The 21,791-nt window shown below is 33.1% G+C and overlaps 1 protein-coding gene and 1 pseudogene across 3 annotated transcripts; both read left to right on the top strand.

Moving 5' to 3' along the window:
- The first annotated feature begins 8,770 nt into the window (after positions 1 to 8,770).
- LOC100255826 (bifunctional L-3-cyanoalanine synthase/cysteine synthase 1, mitochondrial-like) lies at positions 8,771 to 11,645 on the top strand (annotated as a pseudogene).
- Positions 11,646 to 19,427: 7,782 nt separating this feature from the next.
- LOC104879189 (uncharacterized) lies at positions 19,428 to 21,121 on the top strand. 3 transcript variants are annotated; one of them, XM_019219350.2, is made up of 5 exons: positions 19,428 to 19,750; positions 19,879 to 19,931; positions 20,468 to 20,600; positions 20,694 to 20,749; positions 20,808 to 21,121. In XM_019219350.2, exons 1-5 carry the CDS (start codon positions 19,589 to 19,591, stop codon positions 20,983 to 20,985), a joined length of 582 nt encoding a protein of 193 aa, XP_019074895.1. In that variant the 5' UTR covers positions 19,428 to 19,588; the 3' UTR covers positions 20,986 to 21,121. The 3 variants fall into 3 exon arrangements, with proteins under 3 accessions (XP_019074895.1, XP_059592073.1, XP_019074896.1); XM_019219351.2 differs by having other exon boundaries at positions 19,432 to 19,750; positions 20,825 to 21,121; XM_059736090.1 differs by lacking the exon at positions 20,694 to 20,749 and having other exon boundaries at positions 19,429 to 19,750; positions 20,825 to 21,121.
- Positions 21,122 to 21,791: the final 670 nt, after the last annotated feature.

Consider the following 21,791-nt stretch of genomic DNA (forward strand, 5'->3'; position numbering starts at 1 on the left):
CATCATATTTATATAATTAATTACAATTAATGTCCATAATGTGATCCTTATTCACTTAATATATAATTTTATATAATTAAAGATGTTGTGACTATTATTTAATTATTTAAAATTATATGGTTCACTTGACATTAAAACTATATGATACAACTTTAATATATCTATCACAAATTTAGGTAACAATTGCATGCTATTAAAACTACAACTTTAATTTATCTAACTCAAATTTAGGCTACATTTTTACACATACAAACATATAAATTAGAATAAAATAATTTAATTTGCATGTATAAAAATCACATAATAATTTAAAATTAATTTAAAAGGATTTCAGATTGTGATTGGGTGCCCAAGTCCATATAAAAACACAATCAGTTCTAAGCCCAACAAAAAATAATTCAAATTTGGCCATAAGGGCCTAAACTAGCCCAACTTTCACATTTATCCCATGGCCCAACATTTAATGCCCTTATTTTTGCAAAATGGGTCACTGCTCATGCATTGAGCCTAATGGGCCCAATAACCATTTATATCAAGGCCCAAAACCTTAGTGGGCTTCATTGGAACCTAATCTCTCTCGAGGTTCTTCATTATCTTAATATCAACTTGTAGACCCCCTACCGGGGAGGAGGAGTTTTTGACCATTTTTATCTTGCTATCATGATTACTTTTCTGACCACCCGGGAAACGAGTTGCTTTGGGCGGCCATGGGATGGGATGAGGCGAGCTGCTGGTGGCGGCGAGTGACAGCTTGGAGGAGAAGCTGCCAGCAGAGAAAAAATATATGTATTTCTTTGGGGCTGTGGCGAAAAGCGGAGTGGAGGGGGAGCTAGAGAGGAAAAGACTTGACAAAAAAGAGGAGTTAGGACAGAGAAGAAAGGAGAACAGAGAGAGATTTTTATCTAGGGGGCAGGCAGAAAAGCTGAGTGGATGGGGAGCAAATCCGACTCCAGGAAGCACTCCAGGTACGTTCATTGTGAACCATATTTTTTATTCTGGGTATCATTCTACTGGATGTCTTTGTTGCTTTATGTGTTCGTTTATACACTTGTGCTGTTGGTTTTTTCTCTATTCCATGGATCCGACTTGAGAAACTGATGAAAGCCTTCGTCTTATCCATCATGAGACACCAGAGACATGGGTTGCAGTTTGGTTTTGACTCTGTATATGTTTTTTCCACTAATATGAACCCATTTCTCTTTCCATCGTCGCCACTCTCTCAACTCCATTTTCATTCACCGGAATCTTGTTTCTGTCCCTGAAATATCATCTCCCCCTCTCGTTTCGCCAACACGATTGGACTGCGTTTCAGATCCCAGTCCGATAAAAATGGCTGAACACGCCAAAGGTTCAAGAGCCGTATCTGAATCCTCACTGGAAAAGATCACCGACGAGTTGCAAGGCCATGATTCATCATCGTCCGACTCCGTTTCCGATCCTGATAAAACAGCGTCGCCGTCGTCCATCAAAGCCAAGGATTTTCGCCTCTTTGGACGGGAGAAGCTGGTCCATACAGTTCTCGGCGGAGGAAAACACGCTGATGTATTTTTGTGAAGGGACAAGAAGATCTCGGCTGGAGTACTTGGCGGAGTTGTGCAGAGACGAGAGGATGTCAGCAAGTCTGCGCAGCAGGAACATGAAACTTATCTCTCTCATAAAACGCCATCAATGCTAACTTTAGTTTGCCTTTGATTTTGGGAGTAGCATTTAACGAGAGTGCCATTAAAAGTCTCAATTTCCAGTTTTCATCATTAGTCAAATGTTTTTCTCTTTTTTTTATCCATAAAAGCCAACCATCATTCCATGTTGTAATTTCCATCATCACCACCGACAAGACCAACCCACTACCAATCTCAACTTTTTTTTTTTTTTTAATTCTTTCATATGTTGATGTCTTAATTTAATTTTTAAATTTAATTTTTAAAATTCTGAATTCTTTTAAAATTAATTTTTCAAACTTCATTTTCTCAATTTAATATTCAAAACTCTAATTTCCGAAATTTCATTTTTTTAATTTTTTAAATTTAATTTCCAATTTCTAAAATTTCAATTTTTACATTTATTTATTTAATAATTACTATCTTCGTTATTATTATTATTTTATTTTTAAAATTTCATTTTTAAATAATTCTTCAAAATTTTGATTTCCAAATTTAATTCCCAATTTCCGAAATTCTAATTTTCCAATTTCCAAATTTAATTTCTAATTTCTAAATTTTCAATTTTCACATTTGTTTATTTATTTATTTATTATCATCATTTTATTTATTTATTTTCAAAAATTTCACCTTCAAATAAATTCCAAGTTTCCAATTTTTATAATTTAATAGTTCCAAACTCTCAAATAATTTTCAACATTCCAATTTCTTTTAAATTTAATTCCTAAATTCCAATTCCTAAAGTTAATTCCTAAATTCCAAATTTCTAGTGATCTTCGAGATTCCAATTTTCAAATAAATTTCAAAAATCTAATTTTCTCCCAAATAGTTTTAATTCCGCTCTGGCTTTCAAACAATCTTCTGTTCCTCTTGACTTTAATAAGCAGGAACGAATTTTCCGTAATTCCGAATAATGGAATTTATGGGATTAATTCATGCAATATAAATCGGGTTTTGGTGGGGGCCCAACACATGTGATTTCCTCATGATTGATTGATTGATTGTTTGATTTAATTGCCATGCATGATCGATTTTATTCTGCTCTATGACATGCTCGAAATTATTCCTTAATTGTGCGCTAACCTCACTTCTTGATAGCGCTTTATGGATCACTGCCCAGGTACGCATCCACACTCGCTTGGGTCATTTTCTGTACGCATGTTTAGATTCTCACATGTGCATGATCACTCTGAGTATTCATTGATTCCCTCATCAATTGCCATGATTGTTTCATTTTATTAGTAGAGACCCGACTTTAGGGACTTAGAAGGGTGCTACGGTCCTTACCGTATCTTCCCGATAATTAAACCTGACCCGGTTTTTCGCAGACCGTCTTTTCCAAAATAAGGAGTCACACTTAGGGTTTTTCTTTCTTATTTTGTTTACCCTTTAAAAATAAAACAAAAATGAGTGGCGACTCCAAGTCATTTTTCTTAATCAATAAAGATCATTTTTTCGAAAACAAAAATCGAGCTCGCCATCGAGTGGGAAACGCATTGAGCCGAAATGCGAGGTCCACACAACTGCAGTCGAACCCATGATTCTATTTTTCCACTACCCCATGGACTGCTTCATCACCGGCAGCACCGTGTTTGCCGCGATTCGCGTGGACTGCACCGCATCGAAACTCAGCGCGACAACCTTCCAACACCGGCAATAGTCCAAGCTTTGGAGCCCCTTGCATCACACTGGAACAGTCTTCACCAATGCCCTACAGCCATCTGCAACACCAGGCAAGAAAAACCTTCATTGGTGCTTCCACGTGCGACGACATCACCATTCAGGAAAAGCCTCATGTAGTGCTTCCATGCGCGGTGGCCTTTCTTCACCTGAAAAACGCTATCGTTCCGAATGTTTCAGAGGTCAACAGACACTCATAATGGCCTTTGCACCCACACCCACCAGATTGTTGCCCTAGCCTTAATCATCGTCACCTTAAAAAATGGGTGTACCGGAGACAGACCTGCTCTGATAGCTTGGTTTGCCACCTGGGTTATGATTTTATCCTATCAACGAGGAGCTTATGGTGCAGTATCTATGTTGGAAAGTTGTCGGAAAGGGGTTTTCATTGGAGATAATTGGAGAAATTGATCTCCAAATTTGGCAAATGGGTTCTTCCCAGTAAAACTATATTTGGAGAGAAAGAGTGATACTTTTTCAGTCCCAAAGATCAGAAGTACCCGAAAGGGTCCAGACCCAATAGGGTGCTGGGTTTGGGTATTGGAAGGCAACCAAAACTGATAAGGTGATTACCATCGAGGGCCGGAAAGTTGGCATGAAGAAAGTGTTATCTGTTACTTTCCCATCAACAAGCAAGGTATTTCAATTTATGCAGTGATTTAAGAGACTAGAAATACCAAATGTAGCAAAGTATCTCATGCAAAAAACAACACTAAAGCATAAGTAAAATTTGTGTTGCTCTGATACCAAATGTAAGAATACATGGAATACATTCAATCCAAATGTATGAAACTTTTGCCATATGAATCAAATCTGAAAGGATTGAGGATTAGCTACTTACCTCCAGCCATTGGTTTTGAATTTATGTAGTTGGTGCAAGTCTTTGATTTTCCAAACTCTGATCTCTCTCGTTAAATGGTGTATTTCTGAAAAACAATAGAGAGACGAGTTCGGGACCAAGATTGATATATAAAGCTATGGCTTCCCATCAAATCATGTTGTTTTCCATTTGCCACCACTCTCAGCAGTTTGTGGAACATGTTCCTAAATTGTAGGGAAGTGAAACGATCTGGTGGAAGGACTTGATCAAGGTATTGACCACTTTAGAGTTGTGTGAACATGTAGCAGATAACAACGGTCTTATCATTTAGACTGAAAACATAGACACTTCCATCTAAAGGATTTAAAAATCTACAACGTTGGCGGAAGTATATAGAATTTGGCTTGCATCCCGCAAAATTAGAAGCTATAATAGAAATTGAATGATGGTCTCCCAAAAACAAGTAGACAAGTAGACGTTGTCCAAACTCATAACCTCTTCCCATCTTGGATTCTTTGAAAACCATACTAACTTATAAATCACGAATCCCTATCCATGCTTTATAATCCGCATGAGATCTCTTTCGGGAGATTCCACTAAATATGAGATAGGAGATTCCAACAAATATAAGACAAGAGCACACTCATTTTCAGGTGAAGTAATCATTTTCACTTTAAAATCATTACTCACATCATAAGAGAAAGAGCACACCCTATCCGTCTAATACATAGAATAACCCATTGTTGTAAATAATATCTTCCAAATCCCGCAAGTCTTTAATATAAGTCCAATCTTCTTCTCCTGATTTAATGAATGCTAATCTTCCTACCACACTACCACACGTCATCATGAGTACATCCCTATTAACATCACGATCAATTCACAATACACCCCTCATCGGCTTATAAGGATTATAAGGATCCAGTGAATAGGTTGAGGAGGGTTACCATATAAGAATCCTCATCTACTAGAATCATCCAGCCATGAGAAGACCCTTCATACCTCCCCCCAACTAAACCTCCCAAAGGCTTTTTCCTTTCATGACGTCATATAAATTGCAACCATCTCTGGGATTATCTTTGGTGGGAGCCAATAACAATGGGACTTGTTGGTGCAGACGACAATAGTGTTTATGGTTAGAGCATAAATGCTGAAGTTTTTCACAAACTGCATATTTCCATTCAATGCAAACCTCACTGGATGTGAAGTAGTTCTCTATGGCCACTAAGTAATCTAAGATCGAATCGAGAAGATTTATAGGGACTGATGCCCAATCTGAACTTGAGAGCAAAGCCATTATTCTAGTTGTGATCTAAAGAGGAAGAAGATGATGTAAACTTAGGGTTTAACAGATTAGGGTTTAACGACCCTTATTTAAAAGAAAAAAAAACAAAAAAAAAAAAAAACAAAAAATGAGAGTTTGGTCCGATTCTAATATCTTCTAAAACTTTAACAACCTTATTTAAAAATAAATAAATAAATAAAATAACCAGAACAAAAGAGGATAGTTTGATGTTATTGTAACACCTTCTAAAACCTAGCAACCCTATTTTAAAAATATAAAAATAAAGAAAAGCCCAAAAGAAAAGCAAAAAAAAAGAGTTTGATCTTACTAGTTATCTTCTAAAACCCTAATAACCGTATTCAAAAAAGAAAAAATCATATGAAAAACAAAATCAAAAGAACAAAACAAAATAGAAGAGTTTGGTCAGATTCTAATATCCGCTAAAACTCTAGCAACCTTATTTAAAAACAAAAAAATAAAACAAAACAAAAAATGCCAAACTTTTTTACCATTGTGAAAAACTTTGTCAATCATAAAACAAACACATTTAAAAAAAAAAGACAAAAAGAAATATTTATTTTTTATTATTGGGTTTTATTAAAATAAAAAAAGAAAAAACTTAATATAACTGTTAAATATAGTAACATATTAAAGATTCATTTATATTGGGCTAATTAATTAAGCCATTCCAATAGGAAGGGAAAAAAAAAAAGTAGATATCACTACATGTTAAGTAACACCTACCATATAAAATTAAAATAAATATACTTTAATTTGAAAAAAATTTCAACTTTAATAACAAATTTAATCTTGAAATCACCAAGACCTCGTAGAATCTTGAGCATGTTTATCAATTTTCTACGTTCTTTGGATTTGTGACCTCTTTTTAAATTGTTCTTAGTGGGTGGGTCATGGTATATAATAACTAAATCAAACATTGGAATCAATTTATTCATCTTTTTCAAGGATAAGCTTGTCTTTATGATAGCACATGGAATCTTCGGTATTATAATCAATGATGACTTTGACACCATATTATATTTACTTGACAATTGACAATAATTTAGAAATAATTCCAAAGATTCAACCGAATATAATGTTTGGTTTTGGGGAAAGGAATCTTTGATGAATTATTAAATTAGTTTTTCCTTTTTAGAAAAGTTTTTAAAATATTATAAAATATATTTCAAAATCAAATGTAATTTTAAAAAAAATATTATTTATAGAAAAGTATATTATATTAAATTATAAAAAATTAAATATCAAAATCATCTCAAATTTTAATGTAAATATTTTTAAAATATGCTCCCAAAACTAACTATTAAAATAAATGAATATATGAAGAAATATATGGCTAATAAAGTATTTCTTATTTTTTATTTATATTTTCAAATATTCATTTTTCTTAAATTTATCATCATAATGATCTTGTATTTTTTTTTTCTCAATTTCATTTTTTTAATCAAAATATGGACCATTTGGATACTACAAAATTATTGAAGAGAATCTATCCTTGTGACCAAGTCTTTGATTCTAGTTGCCTTCAAATATTTCTAAGTTCTAGATTCATTATTTTGAAAAAGAGCCAAAGAAGAAAAGGATAGGACAAAACAAATAAACATAAATACATAATTTTTACCCTAACATATTTTATTATATAGTCTTACCTAATTATATATATAGGTATTCTTTATTACATTGTCTTACCAAATAAGATTTATTTATATTTGAAATTGTAACATGACTTCTTTATAAAATTCAAACACACAACCACTAAATCTTAATTTCAAGCGTCTGGTTTGAATAATTTATCTTTTCGTAATGGTGGGATATGAAGGGTTGGTTTCGACGTGATTTTTGAAACTTATTTTTAAAAACTATTAAAAAAATAATTTTTAAAAACAAGAGGTGGGATATGAAGGGTCACGTGAGCATGTTTTTTTAAACTTATTCTTAAAAATTGTTTTAAAAAATAACTTTTAAAGACAAGTTTCAAAATTTTATTTTTAAAAACAGGTAAAAACAATTTTTACTTATCTTTTTCTTAATTTAGTATGATAATGAGACGAGTTTTTTTTAACCTAAACCTATTTGAAATAGGTTTAAGAATTTTTTTTTTTTTTAAACTTGGATTTGAAGATAATGGGGATAATTGGGATTTAAGGTTCAATTATATATATATATATATGATGAGATAAGTTTTTTCAAATATCAATCTCCATTCCTTTCCTAATAGAATGGATTTAAGAAAATCTTAATTGGTTAGAAGCAGGTTTAAGAATGAGATGACGTACCCAAGTTGCCACCTCAACTAGGGAAGCCAACCATTATCCTCAACCAACCAATACACAATACGACAATACAATACATGCATACATACCTCCATTTGCTCTCTTCTTCCCCTTATATTGCCTTGTCTTTTTCCTATTGAAAGGTGATACTGATTCATGGAATTTGGAAAGATTTAATTGGTAAAGTTACCAAGTTCTTCTTACACCTCCTCATGTTCATCCCAATCCAGCAGACTATGGATTGGATAGGCATATGTTGTGCTTTAAGAGGTTTCCATTAATAGTTTTTTAAAATTAGTTTTTGAATTTATTAATTATTTAAAAAATAAATAAAATTTTATTTAAAAATAATAATAATTTTTTTTTTTACATTTAGAATTCAATGGTGATTTTAAAAAACATTTTTAATCTAAAAATTAATTTAAAAAAAAATCAGATATTTTACAAAATTTTAAAAACATTTTTAAAACTTAAAAAAATCACTTTCAACTTTATTCTTCTAAAAACACTTTATTTGTTTTATACCTATCAAACCCCAAATAAAAAGTGGACATTAAATTGACCAACTTCAAGTTATCTTTTGAAGACATTCATAGATATGTCGGTCTCTCTTGTTTCAAAACTCTTCTACTGTTAGAAAATTATCAACTTTAAGCCATTCTTTTTAATTCCTTTTCAAAAATGGGTGATTGTCCAAAGGCAGCATAGAATTTTCTTACCAAACAGTAATTTTCTCGCCAAACATGACATCAATTTCCGTCCATCATACATGGTTAACATGGGCGGCTGCAAATCCAAGATCATGTACTTCCTTTTTGACCAAGCTTCCTCAAAAATGGTCACATTCGCCGCTCCACAACATGGCAGATGGCAGCCCCATTTTTTGAAATAAAAATTAAAAAGCGAGCCATTAATGCAATTTCCGAAAAAAGAGGAGGAATCTCGCAATTATTTAAAATTTTCAGGGGTGGAAAATGCGATTTACGTACTCTTCATTTCTTCTTCTCCAAATTTATTTATTATATAACCGTACTCACACCTCACACTTGTTGTCTTGAAAGAGCTGAAGTCACAGAGTTTGAGTTACAGTGAAGAAACTCTTCACATCAATGGCGGCTCTCTCGAGCTTCTTCAAGAGAAAATCGTCGATACCCCTTACCAGATGGTTCTCCACTCAACCTATCCTCGAGTCTCCGTCTTTTTCCCGGAGAATCAGAGATCTGCCCAAGGATCTTCCAGGGACCAACATAAAAAAAGAAGTTTCTCAGGTATTTCTTTTTTCTTCTTCTCTCTTCTTCCCATTCGTTGATTATTTTTCTAACAAATGTGTTTGGTGGGCGAGGAAACTGCGGAAAGCAACAGTAAACAGTTTAATTTCAGCAATCCGCTCAGGAAACGACGTCGTTTTAAATTTCTCCGTTTCTCTGAACGGTGTCGTTTCGGATTTTCTCCGTTTTGGGTGTTCATGGTTTTTTTGGGCTGGGAGAGATTTTTTGTGTGAATTTGAGCTGTTTAGTTCATTCAAATCCTTCATTTTGGCTGTTGGAATTCATTTTTATTTCATGGTTCAGCTTATTGGGAAGACTCCTCTGGTTTTTCTGAACAAAGTCACAGAAGGGTGTGGAGCTTATGTAGCTGTCAAGCAAGAGATGATGCAACCCACTGCTAGCATCAAAGACAGGTACCCTGAAATTCACTGCAGATAGTGCTTTTACAGATAGTCCTTATATATTTGATTTGTATTTGTTTGTTTCTACTCTTTAGGCCAGCACTAGCCATGATGACAGACGCAGAAAACAAACATTTGATCACTCCGGGGAAGGTTAGATTTCTGGTTTTTTTTTTTTTGGTATCATATTGGCTAGAGTTTTTGGGATTTGTCTGATTCCTGATGGGTGTTTATTAGACTGTGCTGATTGAGCCCACATCGGGAAATATGGGGATTAGCATGGCGTTTATGGCAGCCATGAAAGGGTACAAGATGGTTCTGACCATGCCTTCCTACACAAGCTTGGAGAGGAGAGTGACCATGAGAGCATTTGGGGCTGATTTGATTCTCACCGATCCCACCAAGGGGATGGGAGGAACAGTCAAAAAGGCTTATGAGCTTTTGGAATCCACCCCAGATGCTTTCATGCTTCAACAATTTTCAAATCCTGCCAATACCCAGGTACCTATTCACCATCCCCATGATTTTTTTCCCTTCATAACCACTTTTTATAGATTTTTTCAGAGCTGTGTTTGTCCCAAATGTTCTGAATTTTCCTGTACTAGTTGTTTACCTGGATTTTGCTAAACATGATATGAGATATTCAAAGTAGATTGCTGTCATCCTATGTATATGATCGACCTCAAAAATGGAAAAACAGGTGCATTTTGAAACTACAGGTCCAGAGATATGGGAGGATACTAATGGACAAGTTGACATTTATAATGGGAATTGGCAGCGGTGGCACTGTCTCTGGGGTCGGACGTTATCTCAAATCCCAGAATCCTAATGTTAAGGTAATAATCTTCTACCTATTTCATCTCTGTCAGGGTATATTGTAGCTTGAATTGAATTGTAGCTATTCTTTGTTTTTGTTGATTTTTCTTTTTTTTTTTCTTTTTTTTTTTTGTAATCTATTATGGTAGATATATGGACTTGAGCCAACTGAAAGCAACGTACTGAATGGTGGTAAGCCAGGTAATGTCTCAATTCTATAATCTATCTTGTTGTATTCTTCTCAGGGAGATTTTCTGTATATGCTCTTTTTGGTTGCTAAGAATACTAAAGAATAAAAGAAAATATGGAGAGATGTTTGGGGTTGGAAGAGTTGCAAGATTCCAACTGTTCTCCTCTTTTCTCCTCTTTTCTTGTGTCATCTGCTCTACCAAACAGAACATTGGTGGAAGGATATGTTGTTATGATCATAAGTCATTATGGTGTTAATCTTGTGTTATTGAAAGTTTCGGCTTGAGTTGCAGTCTCTAATGCTGTTAATTGGAACAGGTCCTCATCATATTACGGGCAATGGGGTTGGATTCAAACCCGATATCCTGGACATGGATGTAATGGAAGAAGTTCTCATGGTAAGCAATGTTAACTGTATGATTGGTATGACAGTATGAATCCGTTTTGGTAATTTTATTGCTCTACAGTCATTCCCAATTTCACTTGACTGAGTTTCAAACTTCACGATCCAGGTTTCTAGTGAAGATGCAGTCAACATGGCCAGGCAGTTGGCACTGAAGGAAGGGCTCATGGTAATAATTCAAATGCCGCTCCAAAGTCTCTAATTCTTCAGTCTTTTAATTCATATGCTTGGACCCTGGTCTGACTTCCCAACTCATATAGAGTTCTTCTTTACAATAAGCTATGATTGTAATGAAACACTCTAATTTTGGACTCTATGTAGGGATTTGCAATTGGGCTTAAAAGAAAATGACTCAAAGATTGGTTTTCATTGATCATTTGTCTAACTTCTGGCTCATGCAGGTGGGGATATCATCAGGAGCTAATACAGTTGCAGCGCTAAGGCTAGCAAGAATGCCAGAGAACAGAGGCAAACTGATAGTGGTATGAACACCTTGTATAATTTTCTTCTACAAACACCATCATCCAAAGTATCATTCATTGCTGAAAGCTGTTGTTGGCTTGAATTTTTCAGACTGTTCATCCAAGTTTTGGGGAGCGGTACTTGTCATCTGTCCTGTTTCAAGAACTGAGGAAAGAAGCTGAAAACATGCAACCTGTTTCTGTTGATTGATGCTTCTATATACCCTCCTACCTATTGCTTATGGAGTATTATTACCAGTGATTTTGCCACGTGAAGTCTATCGATGAATCATTCTACTATCCTGCAGATGTGTATACTGTCTGTATCAATGTACTGAACTCTCTTGGAATAAAAAAGAGATGATATTCTGAATATTTGTTGTGAGACCCTTGTTCTTGATTTCCATTCCTAACACTGAAAACAAGCAACTTTTCAATAGTTTTTTGTAAGGAAAAATAAAAAGAGACCCTTGAAACATGAGTAATTAAGGAGATATTTAATTAGGAGTGACCTTACAAAATTTATGATTGACATTGGGTGGAGTTTACATGAAATTTTTATTGAAGTTAATTTCTTAGAATGCATTTGATAGTGTTTCGATTTAAAGTGTTTTTAATGAAAATATTTTTTCGAGAAGAGTTGTTAAGAGAATCACTTATCAAGTGTTTCTTTAAAAACTACTATAAGTAACTTTCGAATATTACAAGTGATTTTTCAAATTTTAAAAAGTGTTTTTTAAAGTTTATTCAACACTTTAGGAGAATAACCCACCAAAAATTTCTTTAGGAAGCATTATAAGTGATTTTTCATATTTTTAAAGTGTTTGATAAATTTTGTCAAAAATCTTTTTTTTTTTTTAACAAAATATTTTTTAGTATAAATCGGTTCCTAAAATCATTGTGAAAGAAACTTTAAGTTTAAGGTTTAATAGTGTTACAAGGATATGAAATTTTCTTGATATTTCAGAAAATTTTCATCCACATTAATAACAAGGTTTAAATACATTTTCCTCTCTCAACCTTTGGTGTGTTTTACACTTAGCCTAGTCACTTTCAAAACTTAACATTTACTCCCCAAATTTGTTAAAATGCAACATTTTGTCATCTAAACTTATTAAAAAGTCAATAAATAATGTGTTAAATAAAGAAACAATGATAAAATGCAAAATAATAATAATAATAATAAAATTAAAAAAATCCATTACCCAAATTGAAAGTTGTCATATTTCGTAGTTGCATATGAAAATCACTAATAGTTCTGTGAACATTTCTCTAAAATAAGAAATCAAAATTGATAACTACTACATTTTGAAACCAATTGAGATTTCATATAAATGAAAGTATTAAAATATCAATATTTTTTATAATTTTATGAAGGATTTGTAATTAGGACCAAAGTCTTAATATGTAATAATTTTGTATGAGAAAAATTCAACTACCTCTGTCTTTATATATACATTAATTTTAAAGAAAATTCAATTTAAACAAAGCAGTTAAAATATATTACCAATTGATCGGGTAAATTAGCAAAATTTATAATTGTAAAATTTCTAGAATTTTTGTTTGAACCTTAGAAAATTCCAAGTGAAGAAAAATACAGTTTGTTTCTTTGAAATTATATATCTTTCAATTGTTTCAAATTAAAATTTGAGGATAAAAAAGGAAAACAATAATAAGAAAGAGAGACAAAGAAACATACATGATAAGTAATTTTTAAAAAGGTACACAACATATTATTATTTATTTAAAGAATTTAGGAACTAATATTATTTATTTAAAAACCTGAACATTCTAAAAATTTATTCAAATGAAGTATTATTTTATTTTTATAAAAATATTGATTCAAATCCATATGAGCCTTTTATTTTTACAAAAATATCTATTCATATCCATATTCCTTTCCATATTTCCATACAATTGAACCTGTTCAATCATTGTTTCCAAGAGAAAAAAAAAAAATGGAGGAAGAAAGAAAAATTGAAAACCAATCTATATTGGCACAATCCAACTAGTACATATCAAGAATTTTGAATCATACCAAGATGCTAATACATCATTATTCCATTATTGTATGGGAAGTAGAATTTTAAGGTAGAAAAGTTTGCATTGATGAATGGGCTTATTGTATGGGGAGTAGAATTCACACTAATGGACTATTTAGAAAGAATATTAGAAAGCATAGTGCAAGTATAACTATACGATCTTGTGTTGTTCGATCTCTTATTCAGTCTCGTTACAATGACTTATATGGGCTTTGTTGGTGTTGAACCAACCAAAGTCAAATCTGTCTACCTTCATTGGAGGTAAGAGGACTTCTTCCTTACACAAAGGATGTTTGGACAGGTTGTTTGAGCACGCCCCTTTGAGACGTCTAATCCGCCGCTCAAATGTTAGGTGTCTGGGCCGGCACTCAGACATCAGGCATGGTTGATCACGCATGCCAGAAATCCTGAGGATTAAATCGGACAGATTTTCCCGTTTGAGAGTCCAGCAGGCCCAGACTGTTGATTCTGTCCGGCCTTGTGGAAGGGTGAAAACCTCTCACTTTTGGTGCAAGTCGGAACTTATCTTGGTCCAAATGGAATAATCTCCGAGTTATATGTTTGTCCTAATTAACTAAGGGGTCTTGAACTTGAGAAGGACACATGGAGGAAACCCGCATAGGCTTATTAATAAAATTGACCTATATTGCAATGCCATTCATCATCCATCTTCACAAAACCGTACGATTTTAAAATTGGACACACCAACTTTACCCTTCTAGTTCCCCTAGGGTTCTGTGTTATCTCCAACTCAGCCTCTCCCATAAATTCCTACATCAGTGACAACCCACAGTACTTTGTTAGAAATTTAATCTATCGAACCAAAAAAAAGGTCGTGCACGGACTTACAAGTCGTTGCCACACACGTAGATACGGTATGTCCCTGAGTAAGGACAAGTCAAATTAAGTCGTCCATCTCGAGTTTTGGGGCAAAATAGCCATTTCCCAATCTAAGTTTTAACCCAATTGCATAACTTATATTTAAAGAATCCCTTTTATTACCATCGTGATATAAAATATATATATATATATATATATATATATTTTAAATTTGAGTTAAAACCTCAATTGGCAATTAATGTTTCTTTTTTTTTAACTAAACTCTCAATTGCCAATTGAGGTTTCAATTTTTTTTTAAACTTTAAAATTTAATTAAAAATATAAAATTATAAATTATTGTTAAAGTTAAAAACATATACTTTAATAATAAAAATTTTATATATTTAAACTTAATGATCTAATATTATTTTAATAAAAATAAATTGATAAATATAATAATAAATGAATATTTTATTTATCAATAAATTTACGATTTTAAAATAATAAAGTTATATGATATATAAATAAGATATAAAATTATATAATTTATTAATTTAAGATATTTAATTTATTGTATTTTTTAGATATTAATTTATTTGTATTTTAAAATTTTTATTTTTATTGAAATAATAGCATTATCTTAAATTTCCATATATAGATTTTTCATTATTTTAGAACATATGTTTATAATTTTATGTAAAAAAATGCCTTGAAGATACATTTCAAAATTAATAAATAAAATTAATTAGAAAAAATTTACTACAAAATGTAACTTTCAATAATTTCATCAAAGTTACAAAAAATACTTACTAAATATTTATATAGTGAAAAAAAAAAAACATCTCTCCCTAATTATAATAGATATTACATGTGATATAACTTAAATTAATAAATTATATAATTTTATATTTTAAAAATACAATAAATTATATTTATTGAAATGATATTAAATCTTTTTAAGTTTAAATTGATAAAATTTTTATTATTAAAGTATATATTTTTAATTAAATTTTAAAGTAAAAAAGAAAATAAAACGGCTACTTTAAACATTCAAGTTTTGCAACGGAGTAAAATTTATATTCTTTTACATGAAGTGACTCCATCTCCGTATCTACGCCGGCTCTTCTGACACCTCCAAATTCAACATCTATCTTGTCTAGTTGCTTTCTCATTTTTTTAACCCTCTCTTTGATTCTGATAAGCATTCTCTGCATATTGATTGAAGACATAATGAACATCTGTATTACCATTTGGGCATCTTAGAAAATTCACGTAAACTAAAGAAACCCACAATTTAGTTTTTATTCTTTTTCATCAGATCCAGAAAAAAGGGATAAACAAGAAACAAAGGAAATTGCAATTTGCACAAACCTGAAGTTCAGGCGTCCCGTGGGGCAAAACTGGCAGTGCAGTACCCATGACTCCTGCAGAACCGCTGTTGAAAGGTGATAATGACGACTGCGTAGGGCGTTGAGGCGCCGAGGGCTCATCTGAATCGATATGTGGCGACAATTGCGTTGGGCGCTGAGGCGACGGAAAAGGCACATCTGAATCGAGTTCTCTGCGCGCCCTTCTGTGTCGTCTCGGTGGGCGAGCCATGCTGGGAATGTACTGTGAGAAAAAGTAATCAAAAGAATTGAAAGAAAGTAAAAAAAAAAAAAAAAAGAACCAAAGAAAAAGAAAGAAATTGAAAAGAAGAAAATGCATATATACGAAAAGGATTTAGAAGAACGTGATTAATATTCCAAAGGAAAAGAAATGAAAGGGAGATCAATCAGAAATATCAGAATACTTCACATCTCATTGCAAACAAACAAACAGTGAGATTAGATTTGAGAACAAAGAAAGAAAAGAAGATAAAAGAGATGGGAAAAGTACCTTATTGGCGAAGAATTGGACCAGCAAACACAGTGAGAGAATGAAAGAGAAACTGAGAAAGAGAGTCTTGAATTTTCCCGAGAAAGTGAGAGAATGAAAGACAAAAATCGAGAGAGAGTTGGTTTGCTTATAATCGCATTGACGAGCAATGAGTATATATATATATATAGTTGATTGATCAGGTTTATATGCATAACAGATTCTCGTTAAATTACCCGCCCATAGTTGCCATGCCATCTGATTTTCATTTTAAAATTTGCTTCTTCTTAATTGTTATTTTGGTTGGTTAAATATTTAGGCTTAGTTACATGGACTTTATTTCATTGTGAAAGTATGAAATAGGAAAGAAAAATGATTAATAAAAATTATTGCTTTTATATATTAATTTCATTTGTATGAAAAAAATAATTATAATTAATTAAATTTATACAATATTAAATTATTTTTGTATAAATTTATTATTAGTTAAATTTATACAATGATAAAAAATCAATCCCCTTGTAGACCCCCATTTTGGAGACATTTTCTCTTTGAATTTTTTGCAGATTATTTGGCCAGATGTCACCATCTTAGGTGGCCACGTGTCAGCTCAGGGATGGATGCTAGGGAATCAGCTGAACTTTTGAGGAACCAATAGAAATTTGACACGTGGAGGAACCTTCTAGAAAAAGTGCAAGTAGTTAGTGAGCTGTTGAGAGGTAGTGGAGGCAGAGAGTTGCAGGGTGGTTTTGGCTCAGCCGTTAGAGATTTTGGGGGAGCGGATTTTTCTTGGTTTGGGGATTACATTTTTTAGAGAGGGTAGGGGACCCCCAGCTGGGAGCTTGATGCCGTCTGCATGAAGCGTGCAGCAACAGTGAGGGTAGTGGGGGCAGGCCATACTGTATGATGCATGAACAGGAGGAGGCAGGTGGTGACTTGCTAAGGAAGGTGATTCCAAGAAGAAGAAAGGAGGAGGAATAGGAAGAGAAAGAACGGAAGAGAGGAGAGTTTAGCTTGAGAGGACTAGTGGGAAAGAGGCATTCCGGGGCTGGTTGCTTGAGAGGAAGGATAGTTGTCCGATTTCTTGCCCACCTAGCTGGAGAGAGTTATTTTGAGGTACGTTTATTGTGTATTCTTCGTCAGCTTCTATTGGTGTGCTTTTCTACTCTGTTTTTACTAATTCTAGGATGATGATTGTTGATTGGGAGTGAATACGTTCATATTTTTGCTAATGGTTTTGTAGTGGTTTAGTTTGCTCTGGTTTTGATTTCTCCATGAGATATTTTTGTAACCACGTTTTGCCTTTCATTTGATACTCATTTAATCTTACCCACCATCATCTAAGCCTGTTGGTATGATATGAAGCATAGCTTGTCGGGTTCATTTTCTTGTATCTACTCTTTGTGCTCTGTTTTGTTATCCTCCTCTGCTCTTGATATCCGTCCATGGTACGCATCCATTTTCTCATCCCTGCTTGAAGGAGATCCTAGAAAATCTGGAGTAGTTGTCATGGCAGCAAAGCTCACCTCATTAGCATCCCCATACCCATTTTCGTTTATTATTCATCGTTTTATCCAACATGCCTACGTCCCCATCCATCATTCCACTCCTATTCCCGTTTATCTTCATCATGCGTAAACCCCCACGCATCTCATACCGGGAGGTGATGTCTCAAGATGATGTAGGAAGTTAGCATTTGAATTTGTGGAAAGAAGGGCAGATTTAGTGGTCTCATGGGAATAAAAATTGCCGCATGGCTCCCTCTTCCTTGGATACACAGACGACCCCTTGCGACATGTGGCATCGCTCATTCCACCCGGATATCTCACATTTGGAATTCTTCTCTGTCGACATTCCACCCGGGTATCTCACATCCGGAATTCTTCTCCGTCGACATTCCGCCCAGATATCTCACACCCGGAATTCTGTCCGGCCGACGTTCAACCTTCTCCGAATATCTCATATCCGGAATTTTGTCCGATCGACGTTCCACCTTATCCGGATATCTCACATCCGGAATTCTGTCTGGCCGACGTTCAACCTTCCCCGGATATCTCGCATTCGGAATTCTATCTGGCCGACGTTCCACCTTTTTCTTCATCCTTAGTGCATTTTCTTGAGGTTCCCAAGATCTCATTTTCAATAAATTTTGCCGCCATTTTCTTCTCGGCATGTAACTTTAACAACTTCCATGATTTTAAAATGTTTTAAAATAAGTGTGAATTTATTTTCGTAATTCTTAGTGATAGAATTTGCGAAACTGATTCACCCAATAGTAAACGGGCTTTGGTGGGGGCCCCACATATGTGACTGATCGATTGATTGACTGACTGATTGACTTGATTATCATACATAATTGATTTATCCTGTTCTTTGATATGTATGCTATTGTTTCTTAATTGAGCACTAACCTTCCTTCTTGATAGCGCATGGTGGCTAGCCTACGTACCCACTTTCACTCTGATCAGTGCCTACGCATGTTCTGATTTTCACATGTGCATGATTTATTCGGGGTATCCATTGATTTACACATCAATTTCCACGTCAGCTTCATTTTATTAGTAGAGACCCGACTTTAGGGGCTTAGAGGGGTGTTACGGTCTTTACCGTACCTTCCCGATAAGTAACCTAACCCTCGAATCCAATCTGATTTTTCGTAGACCAACCTTTTCCAAAACAAGGAGTCACATTTAGGGTTTTTCTTTCTTATTTTATTTACCCTTTAAAAATAAAACAAAAATAAGTGGCGACTCCAAGTCAATTTTCTTAATCAAATAAAAATCATAATTTTTCAAATAAAAATCGAGCTCGCCATCGAATGGGAAACGCATTGAGCCGAAATACGGGGTCCACACCCCTTAATCAACATATCTTCCTTACCAAAATGTTAGACCAATAACTACTTTATAAACAATTTAAAAAAATAATTTTTTGAAAACTATTGTTTGATATTTTATAAAATAAAAGTCTGTTTAAAAACTTAAAAAGTTTTTAATCTGCTTTTAATATTTTAAAATATGTTTTAAAAATAATTTTTATGTTTAGAGCTTTATTAATCATTATATATATTTATATAATTATTTTTTAAAATAATTAAAAAATATTCTCTAAAAATATCATATTTTCTGTTCTTGAAAACAAAAATAAAAAAAAATATTTTTTTTGGCTACTAAATGTGTTTTTTAAATTTTATGTTTTGAAAAATAAAAATTTATTTTTGAAAGCATTGATAAGAAAGACGTTAATGATTATTAAAACCATGTCAAAGAAAAATAAATTTTATAAATCAATTTGTTATATTTATTTTTTATTGGTAAAACAAACACATAATAATAATAATAATAATAATATAATGATAATTCCAAATATATGCCCAATAAAGTATTACTTTTATACAAATTTTAGAATAAAAAACAACACAAGAATTTGGTGTGATTATAATCTACAACTTTTTCTCACATTACGGGGATAAAAGACATGAGATGATGACGTGGCAAAATATCAGGTAAACCCGTACAATGAAATACATATAAATAGGCCTGAATCTTGATTTTCAGTTCAAGAATCTGGACTACTACTTCACTTCCGCACTGCCGCGATGCCGAAACGACGCCATTCCTCAGAGCCTCAAGCATCTCCGTTGGAAGGAAAATCGGGCCCTCGGATGGTGAAAATCCGCAAAACGGGCAACACGGCGCCGTTATTGTGCTGCTGCTCCTGCAAAACCGGCGTCGCCTGGTTCGATCACCACATTCCATATGTACGGCGACTGTTTCTCTCTCGTTCTTTCTCATCTTCGATCGATAATTGAAATGAACTTGAAATCGAAATCGAATTCGAAATTCCGGATCTCAAGGTTTTGTATTCGTTTTTTGGTTGAATTCGTAGGATCTTGATAAGCAGGACTCCTCCAACAGGTTGGAGATTCTCTTCACTGACGCGTGAGTTCTTCTTCTGCTCTCTTTTCGAAATTGTTTTCTTTTCTCTTGGATAAGATAAATGTGGAAATGGCTTCTTGTTGTTATACTGAAATAGTATTTTTCTCTCTGTTTGGTTGTTCTGATTTTTGTTTTCTTTTCCTTTTCTTTTTTTTTTTCTTGCATCCAAAATTGTTAATATTCCTAATAATTCTATTTAGAAAATAAATAATAAATTAATTTATGATTGACATTTCAATATCTGTATCCGGAACCCATCTTCTTTCTCAATGAGTTGCGTGTATTGAAATGAAAATGGAGATAATTTAGAAATGTTGAATAAATGTATAGGCTTAATTTAAGGCGATGCTTAGTTTTAGAAAAATAAAAAGAATAAAGAAAAATAAAAACCTAATAATTTTCATGACTTAGTTTATATTTCAGGGAAAACCTAATCTTCAAATTTTGCTTTAGTCATTGAGCATTTTTGGTTGAGAAAACCTTAAAACAATGTAGGCATGTCGTTCACCTAAAGAATTGCCCATATTCTGCATATGCAGCTTCAACTTGTACACTGGAGAAGCTGAAATTCGATCTTCCAGAAGGCTTGAAGCTGCGAGTAAGGTGGCCGTTGTGGACTTGGCCAACATCTACTGCGCTGGCTGCAAAAACCAACCACTGGGCTGGCTCATTGTAAGACTTTCATATATACATATAAACTATCATCCCCTTCTTCTCAATTCTCTCTGTATATTACTCATCATCGATCCAAAACCATGAATTTAGATCGGAGCTCAAGCACACCACCCCGTCATCCGTGCCGGGCAGTACATCCTGCAACTGTAAGTCTCCGAAAACCCGAGTCGTATATCAGGATTTGGGATAATTGTTACAGTACAGATTTTGTTACGGCGCAGATCGAACCTCCTGCTATGGAAAGAAAAAGAATACACAAAAGCCAAGAACATGCCATTCAATATGCCTTAAAAGACTAAGTTTGGTGTTAAACAGCAATGAAGGGTACAATTTTAGATTCAAACTTGTATTTTTCTGTTCATACTCAGTTCTTTTTCACTAGATAAATCGTGTTTTGGTATACAATGGACTGAGGAATTTAGAGTCCAAAACGTGGGAATACAGTTTCAGTTGGTAGTTTTTGTCTGCAGTACTTTTTCTCTGATTCTCATGAATGGAAATGGTTTGTTTGTTTGTTTGTTTTAATCACAATTTATTGACAAAAAGTTTTTTCAATAAATATGAAGCTGCAGGTTGGAAGAGCATATGGTATTTATGGTTTTTGAAATTTCTTAGATTAATTTGATTAAAAATCCTAATTATCAATTTGATTTTATGGAGTTCAAAAAAAAATAAAATTAAACCATTTGGTTGGTTTTGGAATGAATTTATTTTATTATTATTTTATTTTATTAAGGGGATAATAAGAATTTGTTTGGAAAAGTTTTTTAAGAATTATTGAGAAGCCAAATATAAGAAATAATTATTAGTTTATTTTTCATGAAATTATTGTACGATTTGATATAAAAATTAAAAATACTCTGAATAAAACTATTTTCTGTGACAATTTTCAGATAAATATAGATTCTTTGTTTTCAACCTAATAATAATCATAACTATTATGGAAATATCTTAAATTTGATTATGATAGTTTGGGTTGTATGATATGTATTTATTTATTCCTATAATATGATAACAATTTTGTTGGCTTCATTTTCCAAAAAACATAGGTATTTTTAACCTACTAAATGAATTTGATTAAATTAAATTAAGAGTTGGTTTGATAATGATTTTAGGAAGCATTTCTAATATTTATAATACTTAAATTTTTTTATTTTTCAAGTATTAAAAAGTTTATAAACGTTTTGT

The sequence above is a fragment of the Vitis vinifera genome, chromosome 4 (genome assembly GCF_030704535.1).
Source record: "Vitis vinifera cultivar Pinot Noir 40024 chromosome 4, ASM3070453v1".
Lineage (NCBI taxonomy): Eukaryota > Viridiplantae > Streptophyta > Magnoliopsida > Vitales > Vitaceae > Vitis > Vitis vinifera.